The sequence below is a fragment of the Schistocerca americana genome, chromosome 5 (assembly GCF_021461395.2).
Source record: "Schistocerca americana isolate TAMUIC-IGC-003095 chromosome 5, iqSchAmer2.1, whole genome shotgun sequence".
NCBI classification, from domain to species: domain Eukaryota; kingdom Metazoa; phylum Arthropoda; class Insecta; order Orthoptera; family Acrididae; genus Schistocerca; species Schistocerca americana.
In genome coordinates this window covers 342,077,155-342,099,204 of record NC_060123.1, presented here as the reverse complement: position 1 = coordinate 342,099,204, position 22,050 = coordinate 342,077,155, and the positions used below count along the sequence as shown (strand labels likewise).

General features: G+C 40.7%; 1 protein-coding gene across 1 annotated transcript in view; it reads left to right on the top strand.

The window, feature by feature from the left end:
- The window catches only part of LOC124616677, a 169,005-nt gene that overhangs the window by 65,567 nt on the left and 81,388 nt on the right, over positions 1–22,050 (top strand). Inside the window, exons 3-6 of the mRNA XM_047145006.1 lie at positions 18,292–18,708; positions 18,940–19,107; positions 20,271–20,392; positions 20,479–20,573. Coding sequence (XP_047000962.1) covers positions 18,292–18,708; positions 18,940–19,107; positions 20,271–20,392; positions 20,479–20,573 — 802 coding nt within the window. The remainder of the gene's footprint in view (positions 1–18,291; positions 18,709–18,939; positions 19,108–20,270; positions 20,393–20,478; positions 20,574–22,050) is intronic.

Below are 22,050 nucleotides of genomic sequence, written 5' to 3'. Positions count from 1 at the left end.
CTAAGCACAGAATGTTGCCCCTTCACCTTAGCTGGCAGCCTTCCATCCTGTGTTTCAACAGTTTGGTGCAAGGAAATGGAGCGGCAGTGTATTCTTCCATAGCATTTCACATGCTGACATCTTTAATTTGTTCTTTATAGCTCAGTTTCACTCAGTTCCCATATTCCCTGAAGCCTTGTAGAATGACACTGCACTCCATTACCTCTGCAGGGGAGAACAGATTACTGGATATCTAGATTTGTTTAGCTGTTTGGTATGTGTACTACATAACTAACGTGTAGAGCATCAGAGTAGACGGGGAATTACATATATCTCGTCTGCTCTAGTGCCCTGACTGCAAATTCATATAATAAACATGTAATAAATTGTATGTTTGTCATGAAGAACTGTCACTTGATACTAAGTGGCAGCTCAACCATTTGGCTCAGGATCTGGGAATAGGGCTAGCACTGCCTAATCACCTCATATTCACCAATTTCTGTGGTTTTAAGATGCAGAGATCTGCATAAATTAATTGAAATTGACACAAGCTGTTGGCACTAAAGAGAATTACTGCAGTTCACCCAGTTAATGAGGAACTATGGGTGCTAATTTGCAGGATAAGTGATGGAACTGAAATAATGAATTTTGCCATGAACAGTGAGTTTTGTGCCTAGTTTCCCATCATAGGCAGTTTTCAGTTAATCAGTGATGCAAATAATATCTCACTCAAAATGGACCTTTGGGGGAAACCAGTGAGCTACTGCACATTGTAACTTGGATGCAAAATACAATCAAGAATGTTAATACGACTTAACTACACTGCGACATTCATGCCAACCACCATAACATACACTGAACACAGTAAGAAAAGGCAAATGTTTGCAAGCAGTAATAACATGATAACTGAGCACAAACATAGTATGGCAGGGTTTAAATAGGCACTTGCCCATGGCAGGCTCTATTGGAAGTACACAGTATTGCTCTTTCGTGGCATGCTTTCAAGTGTGCACACATTACCTCATTCCTCTTCCCTTGGGGAACAGATTGGATTTGTGAGATGTTCATGGTGTCTTCTCTGCAAGGCTCTGACTGTGGTGACTTGCTGATACTGGGGTGTATGGTTGGAACTACTAGGAATGTTAGCAGCATCACAGTCTGCCTTTTGTGGCAACCTGTACTGTACAAAGGATGATATCAGCGTGAGCTCCATCATGTCGACATCAGGTCTAGGACCTGGTGGTGGTGGCTCCATTGCAGTTGGTGGATGAGGTAGAGGAGATGGCTCCAGAGTGGAGGGCAGCTGCGCCGGTAGTGGTAGTGGTACAGGAGGAGCTACACCAGATTCATTCACTTGTGTTGGGGGACCCTTAGTATGTTGAGGCAGGGCCCAGCTGCATCAAGTGATCCATCAAGCAAGGCAGACTGGTGTGGTGATGTTGATGTCCTGGCCTGGGTTGTCCCGTCATCCACACACAGGTGCAACTGGTCATAATGATGGGCACAGAGGCCTTCCTCCATACAGACATTGCAGAGACAGTGGACACCACATCAGGAGATGACAGCAGGAATCCATTTAGGGCAATGACCAAATCTGCATTCCTAGACAACCATCCAAGACTGGAAAAGGGATGATGGCTGCATGTGTTGACATCCTTGGCTGTGTGGCAGGAGATGCAGGAGCATCTTGGGTTGACACCCATGGAACAGTTCGGCAGGGCTGTTGTTGCCAATTGGCATGAACTGATAGGAAGACAGAAATTGATCCAAGGCAACATCAGGGACCAAGTCACATACTTTTTCATTTGAATTTTGAATGTTCTAACCAACCTTTCAGCCTCACCATTGGGCTGTGGCTGGAAGGGCAGGCCAAAATGTGGTGAATACCATGGCATTGCAGAAAAGGGAAACTGATGAGACACAAACTGATAGCTGTTACCAGAGACCAATGTTGCCAGAAGTCCTTCTGAGGAGAAAATTTTCGACAGGGCTGTGACAGTGGCAGAGGCTGAAGCTGATGGGCAACAAACAACATATGGGAACTGAGAGAAGGCATCAATCACCATTAGCCAGTGTACATTAAGGAAAGGACAAGTGAAATCAATGTGGAGGTGGTCCCAGGCCTGTAAAGGTTGGGGCAACAGAGACAACATTGTCCGCAGGGCAGCTTGCTGCTACGCATATTGGGAATGTGTGCAATGAAATGAGTGATGTCACTGTGAAAACCAGGCCCAAAAACATGATGGTGGGCTAACACTTTGGTGCATGAGACTCCTCAGTGATCAGTGTGAAGCAATTGCAGGATCTCCAAATGGAGAGCTGAGGGAACCACTATGAAAGGAGCCGAATAGTCTGTAACAAGCAGTAGAACTCCATCAATGATAAAGAAGTGATGCTGAAACACATAGTAGTTACAGAGGGGGTTGGATGCCCATAATGGAGGTGCCTAGGGCCAGCCATGTTGTACGCAGTGTATGACTTTCTGCAAAATCAGATCAGTAGCAGTAGCCTGTGTGACCCGAGCACTAGTGATTGGAAAACCATCAACAGTTTGTTGACTGCATTCATCAACATGGAAACAGTGTAACTCCTCCCAATCAAAAACTAGGTCTGGACCAGCTGGAAGATAGGAAAGTATGTCAGCATAATATGTTTAGCTGTTGGGTGGAAGGGAATCTCATAGTTGTACTGAGAGAGCAACTGTGCCCAGCATTGGAGGCTTTGTCTGGCAACAATGCTGAGGTGTTAAATAACAAAACTAATGGCTTATGATCTGTGATGAGATGGAATTTTACACCCCTTAGGGAAACATGAAACTTCTTTAAGATCTAAACAATGGTGAGGGCTTCTTTTTTATTTGTGAATGTCTAGTCCGAGCTGAATTAAACATCTTTGATGTGTATGCAATAGGCCACTTGGGCCATGTGAATATTTATGAGCTAACACTGCCCTTAGCCCATGCTGGGATGCATTTGTTGCTAACACTAAATGTAGACCCGGTTGATAGGTTATGAGGCAAGCTGCAGATTGTAACATAGACTTCAGCTTGGAAAACGCCATTTCATAAGCCAGCAACCAGTGAAAAGATGTCCCCTTATGCAGCAAGGCATGTAATTGTTATACAACCAACGAAGCCCCAGGCAAAAACTGATGATAATAAGCAATCTTACCTAAAACATTGAGTTCCTTGACCAATCTAGGATGTGGAAGAGCCACAACAGCAGAGACATTCTGACAAAGGGGTTTGATACCAGCACTAGAGACTTCAAATCCAAGATAAACAACAGATGGCTGAAAGAAGCAGCACTTTTCCAAATAGCATTTTAACCCAGTGGCCTGTAACACCACGAGCCGCTGAGAGTCGGCATCAATGGGAAGTGCAAAAATGCATCGGACAGGTCAATCTTGGAGAAAAACTAACCACCAGCTAGCTTAGGCAAAAGTTCATCAGGGCCTGGAAAGGCATACATGTCAATGATAGACTGAGCATTGACAGAAACTTTGAAATCGCTGCAAAGGCATAACTGTTCCAGTGGCTTCTTGGCAATGAGTTAGGGGGTAGTCCATTTGCTAGATGCAATTGATAGGACAAACCCAGAGGCCGTGGGGCAGTCGAGCTCTGTCTTGACTTGGACACAAAGCAACAAAAGAAATGGGGTCTGCCCGCTGAATATTTCATAGCGGTGTGGGCTTTGAAACTATTGGTACAAGCCAAACCCACAGAAAGCAGGGTGAAAAATTCAGGGCATAGAGTTGAGTTGTGTAGAAAGCACTTGATCAGAGATGAGATTAACTTCATCACAAATAGTAAACCCGAAAAGGTTAAAGGCATCCAAACCAAACAAATTTTCAGTGCATGCATTGTTCACCACCAGAAAAGGCAGCAGTTACACCACAGATTTACGTCTGACAAACAGCAGGGTGGGGTTGGGAAGGTGGGGGTGGGGGTGGGGAAGAAGGTTCAATTTCTGCAACCTCACACCATGGTTCAGCCTAGGTACCTGCACACCTCAAAACCACAAATGATTTTGCAATAGTTAGAATGTCAGAGGGGAAAAAATTTTCACATAGAAGGCCACTCACAAACCTCACAATTGGGGGCCAACTAAATGATTGCATCATGAACCATTTGGTCATATATGACTCCTTATGTACATCAGTGACAAAGTGATAGGGCAGCTTAAACTGTGAAGCTCAGCAAACAAAGTCATATAGGAATGTTCCAGTTTCTTGCAACACTGATAGAACTCAACTCAAGTGGCAATGACATGCATCCATTTACAGCAGTATTTCAAAAGAAGATGGCACACATTTTTATCAAAAGAGAAAGAAGACAAATCCTGCAGGGGGGGCCAGATGGAAAAGGAGTTGATAAATGTGAGCTGATAACTAAGACAAAAATAAAACATGGCATAAGGTAACATCAGCCAATCCAAATGCATGAAAATGTTGCCACAATTGTTTTTCTTAGGCTTCTCATTCTTCGACAGACTCATTTTAAGCTGGAAACAGCAGGGGATAAATGACCTAGGGTAGTGAGAAGCAAAACAGATGGTGCTAGGGGTGATGTGGCAGGTGATGTAGGTTGAGATGGACCTGAACTAGCCAAAATAGAGGCAAGCATTTGCAAAACCTGGGTTTGAATGTGTTGCGTTGTGGTGAACGCCTCCTGCTGTTGACTAAGGTGCTGCAAAGCCACAAAAAGAACCCCTTGCTGATCAACCAGCAGGCATAAAAACTCAGCAGTAGTACCATCAGGCATCATAGACACAACGGAGAACCAACCAGAACTGAAAACCACACGGAGAACAATCCCACATTTGTCATCACTTGTGTTGTAACTTGGACACACAACACAACCAAGAATGTTAATACAACTTGGACTGGGGCATGTATGCCAATCACCATACCATACACTGAACACAATAAGATAAGGCAAATGTATGCAAGAAGTAATAACATGATAACTGAGCACAAGCATAGGGTGGCAGGATTTAAACAGGCACTCACCTATGACATGCACTCTTGGAAGTTCACAGTACTGCTCTTTCGCAGTGCACTCTCACAGTTTACAACACACTGCTAATGCAAGTGGCTTTCAAGTGTGCATGCATTGCTTCACTGCAAATGGTCACATATAACATGACCAATATGGTGCCTGAAAAGATATTTGGACAGAGACCCTTGGATGCTTTCTCACATTCAGTTCATGTTTTGGGGACAATAATGTTATTTTTAATACTGAAGTCATAAGCTAGACTACAGTAGTCTTTCATAGCAAGTCCATAACATTTTAGAGCATACAATTAAAAATTCACACAAGCTATGTTCCAAATTTGGTGGGAAAATGCAATTAACTGAAAAATTGAGGCACATTTCTGAAGCAGTGTCCTTAAGATGTTTCTTGATGTACTACCTAACAGCTTGAAATGATAATCCAAACTGTTTAGATGCACTCCTGATGTTCATTTTATTTTCATTCACCAAGATGATAGTTTCCTTCACTGAAGATTGTGAAACATTTCCAATTTCCTTATTTGTCTCCTTTCTCCTGGGCATTTTATAACCTACAAGTAAATTTTGGATTCTAAAAATACTAAATTCACAGTATCATAAAGCAAGGAAATGTTTTCAGAAACAAAGAACAAGCAATGGGGACAGTGAGACATGTCTCATGTACTCTCAACATTTGTGTCTCACTGTCCCCAACTGCCACTGACCCACATAAATGATTTACCCCAAACATTGTATGGTTTTTCAAAATCTGTGATATTTCCTGATCACACAAGTATTCTGATATAGGCCCTACCACATTGATCCCAGAATAATGGGACAGACACACAACTGGTTCACACCAAATTATGTAATCTTTAATCTTACAAAGACTCATGTTGCGCAATTCCAAACAAATAATAATGATTTACAGGTAACAGAAGTAAGGATCAATTGCCACACACTGGATGAGGCTCCATGTGTGAAGTTCTTAGGCATCCAAATGGATCATAAACTGAAGTGGCACTAGGATGTGACTGACTTAACCAAAAAGCACTCTTATTCTTGCTTCATTGGAATTATAAATCTCTCTCGTTATGTGGATCTGGAGACAGGATTACTAGCATACTTTCATTCAGTAATGTCTTATAATCCTCTAGGTCAATGTAATTAAGGTTAAAAAAGTATTTATTCCACAGAAATGTGCAGAAAGAATATTGTGTGAAGTTGACAACCAAACTTATTGCAAAGCCTTTTACACTTACATGCCAGTACCTATATTCCGTAGTGGTATTTCTTGTTGATAGCGAGAAGAATTTAGAACATAAGTGGAATTCGTGACACAATAGTGTTAGCAAAAATAATCTTCATATCGGCTATTCATCACTGTCTAGGGTTCAGAATGGAATTTTATACTCTGGTCCAAAAGTATGCAACAGGTTGTCAGTAGGCATCTGGCATGAATTTAAAATTCCTCAGATATTCAAAAACAAAGAAAAGAACACCTCGTTAGTCCCTTCATCGACAGTTTACTTGAATTTTGGACTAAGGGATGTAAACTGTGCATACCTAACTCTTGACTTCACCAGTATATAGACAAGCAATAGTGATCTGAGTAAAGTTAAATAAATGTTTGTTTGAAGAATAGTCTCTCTCTCTCTCTCTCTCTCTCTCTCTCTCTCTCTCTCTCTCTCTGTGTGTGTGTGTGTGTGTGTGTGTGTGTGTTTGTGTGTGTGTGGATGACCAGCTTCCATTCCACGTGATCCGTTGCCCACTTTCTACACTCATACAGTGGTGCTGGGGGGTTTGTACTATTCTCTGTAGTGATTGCTTAGAGGTCAAATTAATTATGTTGAGATGGTTGCATATTTTCTGGATCATTGCATCACTCGATTTGTCTCCAAAAAGACAACACACAGTTCAGTTAGATTTTCCTTGGTTTACCTACATGCCATTATTTGTAGATAGCTATCATTTCCTGGTGCTATTAACCACAGGTTACCTCTGAAAGGTAAATCTTCAGTGATTTGTGTTTGACACCTGATGATTGTCCTTAGAAGAAAGTGAGTGTGACCATGTACCAATGTGCTTCAGATGCACGCAGACTCACAGGTACAATGGGAAGATGTTCAACCATGGTTTGGGCCAGTATTGTGTACAGCTTATCAGAAGTCTTTCATCATGATCAAAGGCAATTGCAGGACTGTGCAGTTTTACAACAAGGTTGTACAACCTGTTGTCCAACCCTACAGTCAACATTTCACCAAGAATTCTCTTATGACCTTCACTTTAGAGTCAACTAATGTTTATGAACACAAAGTTAGCTTTCTGTAACAACAGATAAAATTGTCTCTTAGTCCACAAAATGAAACAATTAGAGTTTCTGATTGAAATTAATAAAAGATCAAGCATGCTCATTGCACTTACAACACAATTCCAAATAAGTCTTACAGTGTTGGAAACCACATACTCATCAAATAGAAGCACTATACAGGAATGTTATAGCAGTTTGTAGAGTGCAGATTACAGGCTCATCAGTCTTAGTCATGTAGTAATCTGAAAGCATGGCAGTCACTATCTAAACACAAGTCAAATCCAGTCCAGGTAAACAGCAGGACTGGTTGTTCAATTTGTAGAGGCAAAGATGAGTAACAGAAGCTAATAAAGAAACAACTGAGAACAAGCCATCAACTGGGCAGCCTTATATTGGCTTGCTGTGGAATTTCTTGTGCCTGGTATATTATACTAGTGGCTTTCCCTCTATAGATGTCCTCACAGGATATTGGTGATGTTACCTATTATGAATCTCCCGTTTGCAAATCTGGCTGGGGTACTAAGAGTCCACCTCTCAAAACGATAATGCACAAGTATGCTGAACCCTCTCATGAACACTTTCCTCCATGAAGCAGTAATCAGCTGAATCGTATGGCCTGTATAACCTGCTGACATTAACCTAACTGAGCATACCTCAGATCAGTTGTAACTTATAGTCTGTCAGTACAGAGACCCTCCTAACATACAGGATGACCACAAAATGGCTACCATCAAAGAGTGGTTCTGGCTTAAACGGGAACATCTTACACATCTTGTGGGTAACATGCTAAGGAGAATTCAAGCATGTTACAGTGCATTGGTTACAGAAACATGGTATTAAATTCTACCCAACAGTAAATTTTGATTTAATAAACATAAATATGGCCCATGAACCATGTTTACATTTATTAAGTATCTGGAGGCTTTGGATCCCCACAAATACAAAATATTGAAGATTTTGATTTACAGATATACATTTTTGGACAGAATGCCATAATGCCAAAGCCCTTTTAAGGGAACACACATGACTATACATGGTCATTCTTGGGCTTAATGAGGCTCTTATCAGCAGACATTTGATCTAACCTTCAGTACATCACCAGCACAGTGACCAGCATGGTATAAACTACTGTGAATGCACTAAATTTGCTGTCAAGGGATACCCAGGTGTTAGCAGCTAAAATAATCTGCTCAGTTGAAACCCTTTGGTCGTAAGAAAGGCATCTAAAATTTCACTACTAGTCTGTTCAGTCTGTTTCACCCAGCTTCAAGCAGTTAGTGTGGACCTTCTAATCTCAAACAGAGAACACCCTGTCGATAACATCTTTGGTTGAAGCTTTGACAAGATTCCTTTCTATATTTAGGCCATCTCTAGTCCAAGGGTTCTGCAAGACAGATTCTATATGGAAGCTGATGCTCATCACTTCTAGACTGCCTTCACCCACTGCCTTCAGCAGAAAAAAAACCAAGCAAACACCTTTCAATGCAGAGGGACAGGTCAGGATGTATCTGTTTTGTCATGAGCCCAGCTGAGTACTAGTCACCATCATGGACTGGTGGAGTTGACAGCTGATCTCAGTCATGGCTCCAAGCATAAGACTCACCTGCCACTAGAGCAGTTGAGGTCGTGGCAACCAGAGCGTACCTCTCCATTGCTCCTATTCCTGCTTCTGCAAGATTTACAGATCTGTGCTGCAGAATATCATTCCACCTACAGCCCTCTTTCAGCTGCATGCAGGTCTCCAATACTACAGTATCTCAAGAATCTATGGTAATGGAGCCGCTCTCAGAGCGTTTTGGGGTCATGGAATTTATCAAGTGCCAATGGGCAACTCTCAATTCCTAGCACACAGGAGCTACTAGTATGGCCATAAGCAGTACCCATCCCCACTGACCACTCCCCCCCCCCCCCTCCCCACATCTTTTGCCAGTTCATCCCAAACATGCCCACCCCTGTTTAAAGGAGAGGTGAGATGAGGATTTTAGTATTCCTGTCATAATATAGCAACATGGAAAATACAGCAATAATTGACCTTTACACTAGGAGAGCAGCTAGTACGCAACTTTAAGTTTCTTCATGAATGCCAACACCAACATGTTCCACAGACGACACTGCTGGTCACGACACAAGAATAAAGGGGCCAGACCAACTCTCTCTCGTCAGTTCTGTGTTGACTGTTATGCTAACATTCCCACTTGCCTTCATTGGTTTGAGTATGCTTACAGTCTATGGTTTATGTAATGATTATTCTTCAGCAGGATTGTGTTTTGCTGGTATTGGATCTTTTGCAATGAACCTGGATTCTCTAGATAGTTTCTTTCATAGCTTTTGATCTAGTCTATGATGACTTTATAGTTCAAGATTCCATATTGTGTTAAAATATAACAATTCAGTCTGAGCAACCATCAAATGATATCAATAAATTTGTGTTAGTGTCTTCCAAATGCTTGCCAGCCTAGCATAATGGATTGAAAGATTTCTGATCTTATGTCTTCTGTCATATTTAAAAGATGTCCAAGAGGTAGGTGTATTTTCTGATGATGTCTAGTAGTGTGTTTTTGAGTTGTAAGTTCATTATACATCATCTTTGTCTTGGAAAGATTTATGTTCAGTCCCACTGCCTGACTTTCTGAGGCGAGAGCTGACACCAACATCTGTAGTTTTTAAAATCATTTGCCAATACTACAATGTCACCTGCAAATGTCAGGTTGTTAAGTCTCTTCCCACTTATTCTAATTCCTTTTTCTTTCCAGTTCAGCTCTGACATTGCCATTTCCAGGATGTCAGAGAACAGTTTGGGAGAGAAGGAGATTATTCTTTACTGTCTCATTGACAAAGAGGTCATTAGAGACAGAGCACAAGCTCAGATTAGAGAAGGGTGGAAAGGAAAGCGGCCATGCCCTTTCAAAGGAACCAGCATGTGCCTTAAGCAATTTAGGGAAATCTCAGAAAACCTAAACCAGGATGGCTGGACATGGGTTTGAAGAATCCTCCTCAACAGGTGGGATCACCTTATTTCACTCCTCTGTAAATTGGTAATGCTTTAGTTGGTTTCCTGGCATGAACAAAAACCATAGAAGTTTTGAATGTATGGTAGAGGATTTTAATATATGCCACCTCCACCCCTCGCTCGGCTGAGGCTCATATGATAGCAAGATGTCTAATTGAATCAAACATCTTTTCAAAATCTACAAAAGCTATGTGTAGAGGCATCCAGTATTCATTTGGTCTGTTTATCACTTCCTGGAGAACAGAAATATGGTATGTATACTGAAGTTGCTGCAGAATCCAGCCTGCTCAGTGGGCTGAGTTGTGTCAAGTCAGTCTTCGTACAAAATGCAGATTAGCCTTATTAGATGTTGAGAATGCTTCCTTTCTAGTGGTGCAGTATTATCACTGCTTTGTTCAATAAGGGGTCGAGGGGACCGCTGGACAGTCAATAGATGAAGTAAAGATTTTTGACAAATACTTGTAAGTTTCCTCACTAGCAAACTTCAGAATATCAACAGGCAATTCATCATAACCAGGAGCAGTACCCATTTTTCAGGTATTAGTAGCATATCTGACATCTGAAGAAAGTATATCCAGAGCAATGGGTGCATTGGAGAAGTCAGGAAATGTTGTAATTAGCTTTTGTTTTGCATTCAGGTGACTATCAAAGTTCCTGATGAAAAAAATTAAAATTTCCTCTTTGTTGGTAAGTCTAGCATCTATTGCAACAATCTGCTTCTGGCCAATCATGTGCTTTTGTATAGCTTTATTTTATTTTTATTTCGTTTAGCTGTGGATTTTAATTCTTAAGACTAAAAATTTCTCTAAATTTTTGGTACTGATGTAAGGAGAGAGACTTGTTCATAGCTATTGACATCTATAGAATCATGTTTCCTACAGATAAAAGCATATTTTAACTTATTTGAAAATTTCCAATATTTGGCACAAGCAACTTAGAACTTAAATCTCTGTGTATAAAAGCCAATGTCCTGACTGACTGACTGACTGACTGACTGACTCATTGTACAGCCCAAACCACTATGGACAGAAACTTGATATTTGGAGAAGTGTGGATCTTGTACTGTACATGTCACTTAAGAAGGGATTTTTCAAAATTCTGACCCTAAGAGAGTGAAATAGGAGATAAAAGGTGTTTTTTTTTCTGTTAGAGCAGTTTTGAAGCTACACCTACGAAAATTAGTGCTTGGTTTCTCCGTCAGAAATAAAGAAACATGTTCAGCATTTTCGGAAATTTAACCTAATGGGAGAGAAATAGTAGCTGAAAGCTTTTTTTTTAAAAAAAAAAAAATATCACTATTAAGGAATTAAAAAAATATGGGTTTCTGTGTTTCTGGAAATTGAGCCCCTAAGCAGGTTGGATAGGGGATGAGATTTATTATGAAAATATTATATTATGAAAGAATTTTTAAAGGTAAATCTATGAAAATTTAAATTTGGTTTTTCAGTTATAAACAAAGAAGTGTTTTTTGGAAATTCAGTCCATAAGGTGGTGAAATAGATCGATTCACTGACTCATAATCGTCCAGTCCAAACAGCTAAGGATTGAAACTTGAAGTTTGCTGAGGGTGTGAATCTTGTACTGTAGGCATTGTTTAAGAAGGGATTGTCCAATATTCCATTCGTAAGGTGGTGAAATAAGGGATGAAAGGCTTTTTGAAAGTATGTTGCTATTAAGTGGATTTTGAAGCTAGAACTATGAAAACTGGTGTTTGGTTTCTCAGTCAGAAAATAAAAAAACGTTTTTCATAATTGAACCACTGAGGGGGAAAAATAATGGGTGAAAGTTATCTTGCAAATAAATGATGATTAAACAACTACTAAAGGATTTTTAAGGCTACATCCATGGCTTCTCAGTCAGAAAAAAAATTCAACATCTAAGGGAGTGCAATAGGGGTTGAAAATTTTTAAGAAAATATGTTGCTACATTAACCCTTTGTTTCCTGACATAAGAAAAAATTTGCTTTTTAACATTTTCTTTGCAGAATTTATGCTATTGTGGCCTCAAATGACGGTAGGATTTTTTGTAAAATTTTATCTTATTTTTCACAACTTTTTTCTCTCCTGGTACTCAGAAGTACCGTCAGACTCCGTGGACAGAATCACAATATGCGCAGAAAAATGATCCAATTTTTATAACTAGTACTTTATTCCACATAAACATTAAATATTTTTACATTAGAAAATTAATTAACAGAAATATGATATGATATTTCTGAATTTTTTTTTTAAATTTCGCATAAATTTATTCTAGAGCAACTTCACAATACATAGTAACTTAGCTATACATATTACATATTTCGTGTTAGTGATACCTCATGAAATTGTAGGAAACAGTCCTTTTTCTCATTGGAGCACAAATACACTTTACATGTACTACATTGTGAATGTGGTCTCGACTGAATTTTATTTTTCGCACACATTTCACATCGTCCTCTTTTACAACTGAACACTGCAAAATGGTTTTCTCGGTTGCCAAGATGTACATTCTTCGGAACAGAAAAGTTATCCTTCCTTCTCTTTGGGGGAGTTATTTCATCTTTACCAGAGTTTCTCTTTTTGAGATTTGGCACTTGCTGTTCATTCATTAGCCCTAGTGCCACAGCACTCCTGAATTCCAGCAGTGGCAGTGCCCCATGTAGATCACTGAAAATGACGTAAGCATTGACAAAAGCAATTTCTATTGCTCCCCAGAAGAGACGGTGCCACCATTTCTTTGATCGCCTGTCAAGATCATAAGTTGAACGTAATCTGTCTGCATGATCCACACCACCCACGTGTTTATTGTAATCACATACAATAACTGGTCGTGATATAGTCATACTAGTTCCATCTTTCTGTTTTCTTGTCACTACGCTCTGTTCAGTGCCATGGAAGTTTGACGCAAAATACACTACTTTATTTTCCCTCCATTGAAATACTGTTAGGTCTAAAGATGATTCTCTGTGATTTGATTCCCCACGGTTTAGACATTTTTCTTTAGGTAAATTCCCTGGAAAACCCTTCCTGTTTGTTCTAATTGTTTCTGTGTGAGAAAAAGTGAACAGAACAACTAGTGAGAGGTAACGCATTGTTGCTACAATAAAGTGTTCGCACAACCTGACAGTGCTAATAAGTCCGCCTTGTATTTTCCACTTTATCTCATTCACTTGTAACGTAATGCTTCAAACTATTATAAAAAAACAAAGAAGGTAAGAACGTACAATGGAAAACTCAACGGAAGTTTCAATAAATTGCACACAAACTCAGGTAACACCATTGAAACAAGCACATACAATCTTCTGTTTTCACAGCAGCGCGCAAAAAACAATTTCAAGCTCTGACCGCCAGGGAGGTCTATGTATTGCACAATAACATCTATGAAACAGTAAAGCACAGTTACTGTTACGTACCGACGGGCTCTCAGATCACGAAACTGCACCACGAGAAAATAATGAGAGTCAAAACTTACTGGTACTTTTAAGTACCGTCAGGCAACAAAGGGTTAAAAAACAATTGTTATAACTTCAAATTGAACAAATATATTTCAAGGAAGACGCAATACATGAAAGTCACAGATCAAGTAAACAGTGTAAGATGTGTGTACACTTTAACAGTCAAATCATAACTGAGTCCAAGTCTAGCAGCCGCTGGCTGGCTGGCCGCTTAAGTGGCACTGCTGCTGCATGGCTGGCAGACAGCGCCGCATGTAGAGGACGTGCGTAACTGCGCGGTGGCACTCTGAAAGATCGGCGCGCAACACTTTTCCCCCCTTTGAAGTTTTTGCACAGGTCTTGATGGAGGCGGCCTGTAGATTGCTAACGTCCATAGGTGTTGTTTGACTGGCCGTAAAGTTTTGAGGAGGAGGCTTGCTGTATGGACGGAAGTGTCCCCGATGATAACAGGTCGAGATGACAGGAGACGTGGGGGTCGAATCTGCTGAGGCCCCGTGCACCAATCTGCCCATTGCGGCAAGTCCGGTTGTTATTACAGGAGACATGGGCGATGTGTCCACATCCGTAGGAGAAGGAGACGAGTAGAATTGCTCTGACAGTTGATGGTCATCTGGTTCCTGCATGGGCACATCTCCTGGTGGTGTCATGTCGGTTCTTGTGCTGGCACCGATATGATGGTGAGAGGACTGCATTGTGAGTAATGAGAGATTCCAGTATCCCAAGCATCACGTAGAGCGAAGGTGGTGTAGCGGCATCTGGAACAGGCGTGCCAGCATACAAGGCCGATGCTGGTCCAAATGACACACTGCAACACCCGTGTCCATCTGGATTTCATACAGGCGTTGGCCATGGTGTCTTAAAATGCTGCCAGGACTTCATTTTGGCTGCCTGCCATATCCCCATACCCATACAAGGTCGCCGGCGGTGAACTGGCCAAGTGAAGGCACCTGCAGCTATGAGGTGGCCAAGCGAAGGCACCCGCAGCTGTGAGGTGGAAGGCCGCACAAGATGAATGAGCATGCAGGGCTGTCGCCCATGTAAGAGCTCACCCGGGCTGTGGTCGCCCATGGGGGTGAAATGGTAAGAAGCCAGAAATTGGAGAAGCACATCATCAGCAGCAGAAGATGTCAGGAGTTTCCTCATCTGAGCCTTAAATGTGTGGAGCAGTCGTTCAGGCTCACAGTTTGACTGTGGATGGAACGGAGGGGCCATGACATGCATGATGCCGTGACAGGCACAAAAATCCGCAAAATCGGAGAGGCAAATTGTGAACCATTATCAGTAACAAGAGAAGAGGGAAGGCCTTCCAGAGAGAAAATGCGAGCTAAAGCATTGGTGATAGCCACGGTGGTAGGCGACGTGCAACAGACAATGAAAGGACAGTTAGAGTAGGCGTCAATAACTAGAAGCCAATAGGTACCTAAAAAAGGTCCCACGAAGTCTGCATGAATATGCTCCCAGGGCTTCTCAGGCGTAGGCCACGGTGACAAAGATGACTTCGGGGCGGCGGCCTGTGATGCACAAGGGCCGCAGGCAGCGACCATGTGTGTGATTTCAGAGTCGATGCCGGGCCAGTACACATGACGGCGCACCATAGATTTTGTGCGAGAGACATCCCAGTGCCCTTGGTGAAGGAGGCGCAAGACCAAAACACACAAAGACGCAGGTACCACAACAAGCGGCGAAGCATTTTCGGTTGAAAGGAGGATAACACCATCCCTAGCCGTGAGGCGGTAACGCAAAGCGTAGTAGTTCCGCAATGGATCAGAAGTCTTAGCAGATGGACAATCTGGCCAACCCTTCTGAATACAGCATAAAACCCGGGAGAGGGTAGGGTCAGAACCCGTAGCAGCCGCCAGCCAGCCTCCGGTGATGGGGAACCCGTCCACAACCTGCTGCTCAGCAACATCCAGGTGGAAACACAAAAGTTCGTCCCTATCAAATGCCAGATCAGGACCCATGGGAAGGCGAGACAGTGCATCAGCATTCACATGTTGAGCCGTCGGCTGGAAATGAATCTCATAATTGAAACGAGACAAGTAAAGAGCCCAATGCTGGAGGCGGTGTGCAGCCTTGTCAGGAAGTGACGTTGATGGATGAAACAAGGAAACGAGTGGTTTGTGATCCGTAACAAGATGAAATTTGGATCCATAGAGAAAAACACCAAACTTATGAAGAGCATAAATAATGGCCAAAGCTTATTTTTCAATTTGAGAATACTTTTGTTGGGCATCTGTGAGCGTTTTGGAGGCATAAACAATGGGTTGTTCAGAACGGTCAGAAAAACAGTGTGCAAGGACTGCACCAACCCCGTATTGAGAGGCATCTGTAGCAAGAACAAGATGTTGGCCAGGTCAGTAATTAGCCAGGGACAGGGCCTATTTCAGCATAGTCTTCAATTTCTGGAAACCCGCATCGCATGACGTGGACCAGTGAAAAGGCACGTTTTTATGCAACAGGCAATGCAATGGCTGAGCCACCGAAGCAGCAGATGGTAAAAACTTGTGATAGTATGCTATTCTCCCCAAAAAGGCCTGCAGTTCCTTAACAGATGTAGGGTGAGGAAAGGCATCGATTGCAGCGACAATTTGCTGAAGTGAACGAATACCATCCCGAGAGAGTTGAAACCCCAAGTACGTGATAGATGCCTGAAAAAATGTTGATTTATGAAGATTACGCTTAAGACCGGCAGCCTGTAAGACATGAAATTGTGTGCGGAGAGTTTGAAGATGTTCGTCAGTGGTGGAGCCAGTGACAACAATGTCATCCTGGTAATTTATACACCCAGGGACAGTGAGCAATAATTGTTCCAAGAATCACTCAAAGAGAGCAGGGGCGCTGGCAACCCCGAATGGCAATCGTTGGTATTGATAGAGGCCAAAAGGCGTGTTAAGGACCAGAAACTGCTGGGAAGCAGCATTGAGAAGAAGTTGATGATAAGCTTCTGACAGGTCAAGTTTAGAAAAATACAGGCCTCCAGCAAGTTTAGTGAACAATTCTTCAGATCGAGGCATAGGGTAAGTGTCGATAAGTCACTGAGCATTTACAGTGGCTTTGAAGTTGCCACAGAGACGAATATCACTATTTGGCTTAGCAATGACGACGACAGGAGAGGACCACTCACTGGAAGTGACAGGAAGCAAGACCCCTGAAGCGGTGAGACGATCCAGCTCCCGTTTGACCTGATCACGAAGGGCCGAGCCCGAAAAAACTTAGGCCGAGCAGTGGGTTTGAGCATGATATGAGCTTCAAAGTCGTTTGCACAGCCTTATCCAGGAGAAAAAAGGGATAAAAATGTCATTGACTAGGAATCCAATTGAGCATAAGGAATAGCATCAGAGACGATATTGACAGAGTCATCTACAGAGATCCCAAAAATGCGAAAGACATCGAAACCAAAAAGAGTCTCCGTGTTACTATGGTCGACCACAAATATGGGAACAGTGTGAACGACAGATTTGTAAGATACCTCAGCATCCCAAGAGAGAAATCTTCTGTTTATTGTAAGTCCGTAATTGCCTAGTGACAGGTGACAGGATTGGAGAACCCGATCCCATACAACATTTTTTTTAGTTGGGGCGGGGGGGGGGGGGGGGGGGGGGGGGGGCAGTACGGCCAGGCGGCATGGAATATTTTTAATATTTTGGAGAACGAATGGCAACTTGTGAGTAACCATTAAAAAGGTCCAGTTCTGACCCTGTTAAATACCTGCATAATACCAACTTTTCAGTCATTTTCTTGAAAGAAAAACACCTGAGTGCACTATATTTTGTCCTTTCCCTTAGAGTTATGGTGAGGGGGCAGGGGCTGCAGGCCCCCGTTGCCACTGGGTATGGGTGCCCTGGATTACCCAGTGGCATCAATAGGTACAGATAACATGTTGAACTTGATTACATCGCAAGGTCCAAAAAAGTGAAGTATCAATTGTATTCATTAAACAGCATAACAAAGGCTTCCAAGATGAGATACTAATTGCCAGTCAATCTGCCAGATAGGGTATTTATTTATTATAGATGGCTAATGGCCACCTCCATGTGAAGTGTTTGTTGTGATCCTGAGAATTCAGCAACTGTAGGCAGAACTATCTGCCATGCAAATAATATTGCCACCACTCTGTCTGACTCTGTATTGCTGAAGTGGTGGGATATTAGATGGTCCAAGCTTGAAATGAAACTTTGAGGTTTGTTTACGGACTGAGCAGTGTACAAAAACTGCATTTGCCTGTATGTAGTGACTGTTGAGTTTGAGGTTTATGAAAAAGAAAAGAAAAGGCACATTATGTAGGTCATGACAGTGGTGAAAAACATTTCTGAGGAATTTAGAAGACTAGCAGTAGGGAGCTGAAAGATAAAAAGGGGTAAAATAAACACTAAACAAGGATTACACTGAGGAAATGTTGGTGATTTGAGTTCAAGTGAAGAATATCAAGTTACCAAATGAGAACTCTCACCAGTTATTTCATTTATTTTTTATATTCACCTAGTTATGCGATGTGTTGTACAATATATAATTTAATTTAGCCTGATTTTCTTGCATAGTGCTATATATTTTCTCTTGTTGCAGGAGTTAAATTTGTGACAAATACAGCAAAAGAAACCATTCTTGATGTTCCACCAAGAAACGAGCAGCGTAACTTTAATGTCAGATATGGTGGATCAAGTGGACAGCAGACAACAACAAAAAGAACAACAACAACACATGGAAGAACTACACAAATACCAAATCCAACAACAAGCTCTGGAACATTTATGGCAAGTTCTGGAAATGAAGTAAATAACAGGGAACAGAGACTGCTAAGTAGCTGCATACGAAACTACATAGCAGACACTGAAGGAATAATCAAATCTCCAGATCCATACCCAAAAGATGACACATGTATTACTTGGGATATAGATGTCGGCGAAGGGTATAGCATTGATATTACAATAACAGCTCTCAGCTTGGATGGAAGTACTGGAGACTACTTAATAATCAGTCCCAGTAAGTGACTTGTAGGGAAAACACATCTTCCAAATCAAGATTGTTCACATAAAAATAGAAGTTTCTTACGTATATGAAATAAAGAGATCATAACAAAACAATATTTCAATATAAATAAGTCTTTTTATTTGGTAACAATTACCTAACTATGCAGAAAATAGATTATAATGTTTCATGACGTATTAAAGGAAGTATTATTTACAAAAATCTTTACTTTTTGTGTAATAACAGGTGAAGATGAAATTGCTGAAACTTCTAATCCTGTATTTACCTGGTATCTAAAAACTAAAAGACACTTCCGCATTCTAGACAGAGGAACGGCTTTCATAGTGTTTAAAACATTTTCAAAAGCTAATAGCACTAATCATCAAGGTTTTGAAGTACATTACGCCCGTTATGGTAAGTGGATTACAAATATTAATATAAATATCTGTCCTGTCTACACAAAATTATGAGTACATAATCTGTTCTGTGGATTACAGCCAGAAAATAAAATGTTAATATCACTAGAGTTTTCTGTCACTATTTCCTGACACACAAATAATAAAATTTGAGGAAGGGAAGAGACTGTGTACAATTTTTATTGGAAACTGTAATATGAAAGTAGCTAGGCAAAACAGCATATGTTTTTCATGAGCAACAATTTTTTGTTTTGTTGTTTTTTTGGCAACTGGCTGGCATAGGATGTATGTTGAGTATAATAACATTTGCGTTTTGCATAAAATTGTTAAAATTTACAATCTGTTAAAATTTAACAATTTTATGCAAACACTAAAAATAATAACATTAAGTACAAGTAAAAAGAAATATCAGAATCCTCCAACTAACAATATCCAGTATTATGCAGACAGATTGAGGCAAAATAAATTTCTACATTCAACATAACTGCCTGAAAAATTCATACCACAATATTACACTGTTTCTTACAGACAATGAAACAGTAAATATTTTCATTAACAACTCTAATTTAATACTATATTGTTCAAAGCCAAATCTCTTTTGATAATCATTATACAAGACAGTCGTTAATGCTCCTTACAAGAAAACAGGGTGACAAAATACTTATTGTGACTATTCCTTCTAGACATCTGACAGAGTCACAGAAGTGGCTCATGTATGTCAGATGTAGTACCATACTGTTTAACAACTGTTGAGGACAATGTAATAACCTCTAGTTGCTCTCTCAAACAGGCATTAATGGACACAGTTCTTTTGGCCTTCCTCTGACTTGTGGATGACATGCTACCAGTGTAATTGTGTACAATTGATTTCAGTGGATGTAATACATGCTGGTATATTATAATGCCACAGATATGAACAGAATGATGGCAAAAAGTCACAACCAGTACTATCAAATAGCTTACTTCTTGTAAAAAACTCCCCTCTTTTCCCATAAACTAAAAAGCAATTACGCTTCAGGTTAAGTAGCACCAGTTGATACAATTTGATAACCTCTAACAGAGATGTGGGTGACTTGTTTGTATTTTCTGAGTATAACAACTTTGTGTCACTTTGTTTCTCCCACTGTATACTGATGTAATCCTATCTAATGATTTTTTCAGGCAATGCAACTACTCCTTCAGATGTAACTACACAGCCAGCTTTGCCAACCCCACCAGCTAATGTTGATGAGTCAGCTGTTGTTTACATTTCATTGGCTGGTGGCATGAGTGTAATTGAGGAGGTAAAAGTTAATCTAAACCACAGTCACTATAATCTTCTAACTGTCAAGTGAAATTGTAACATTTCTTAACAAATTTATTGTTACAGTTTTACAACAGGAGCATTGAATTCAGAACAGCAGTCTCTGAAATGGCATCCATGTATTGTAATGAAACAGGGATTCGTTTAACAGCTGACCCTAGGTAAATAATGCACAGTTTAACCTGTAGTATATTAGTATCTGTACAACATACATACTTCTTCACCTGCAAAACACTAGCCTCATCCAACTATTTCTTTTTAAATTCAGTTATTTGTTTTCTTATTTTCTGCCTGTATCTACCTATTTATTCATCCTTCTGTCCACCCTTTACCTATCTCCTTTTTCCTCCTTGAATAATTTGGCTAAACCGCACTCACTGATGTTTCATTTTTTTCTCTGTTACCCAGTGCCTGCAACTTATTTAATCTTTTCAAGGATCACATCACTTTATTAAAAAAAGGATGCTCAAATGAGTATTTAGATGTGCAAAACAACTATGATACATTGTGCTGAAAGGACCAAAAAAAGGAATTCAGCATCTCCTGAAAATCTGTTATAAAATTTCAAGAACAGGTGTTCTGAGCACAATCTACAAATATATTCTTTTAACTGTAATACGATTGTGTTTTTACAATAGGAGCAATAGAACAAGATCTTTTGCAGGGAGGTGCAGGGATCCTAGCCCTGAAACAAAAATAAAATGATGTATGAGTGCGTGCTGATAAGTAGAGTCTCTGAATTTTTTATGTGAAAGATAAATAAAACATTTTTATTACCATTCTACATCTTTATTCTTCATGTCTACATATTTGCAACCCTCTGCCACTACAGGGCTCTGAATTGTAGCATGTAACATGGCAGTGTGTAATCTAACTATGCCAGTGCATGAGAAACAGCGTGCTGCAATAGAGTTTCAAATTCCAGGAGTTCATCCACACATGGAGCACACTCATCTCCAGCATAACAATGCCAGTTCACACATGAGCGGTGGATATCTGAACAATATGATGCCTTGGGTTCACTGTCGTCATTCATCCTCCGTACAGCTCTGATTTGTCCCCCATCTGATTTTCTCTGTTTCCTAAACTTAAAGAACACCTTTGAGGGCCTCACTTTGATAGTCATGTAGTGGTGCAAACAGAAATGAGATGGTGACTCCATCAACAAAGTCAAACACTATACAGTGACAATATCAACAACGTGGTCTCTCATCGAGAGAAATGGGGTCGCCCCAGGATAACTATGCTGAGAAATAAATATGTAGACACGAAGAATAAAAATGTAGAATGTATTAACATTTGTTTTATTTAAAAATCTATAAGCATTTCCACACAAAAAACTCAGAAGTATTACTTTTCAGTTCACTCTTGTGACTAGAGTGCATTTTAGAGAAGCAAGAAGCTGATAAGGAAAGGAGAACTGATGGAGAATTTGAAACGAAGTGATAACATGGACAGGTAAGTGGGGGGTACAACAGCAAGCACAAGAGGGATCCCAGCAACACATTTTAGAGAACCAGTCCTTAGTAAGGGAAGGGGAGGTAGCAGGAGATCTCTATAAAACAGGCTGTGAAGAAGTCCAGGGGAATTGCGTTAAGCAGCTTAGTCTGTCACTGGACGGTAAACCATTTTCTCGGC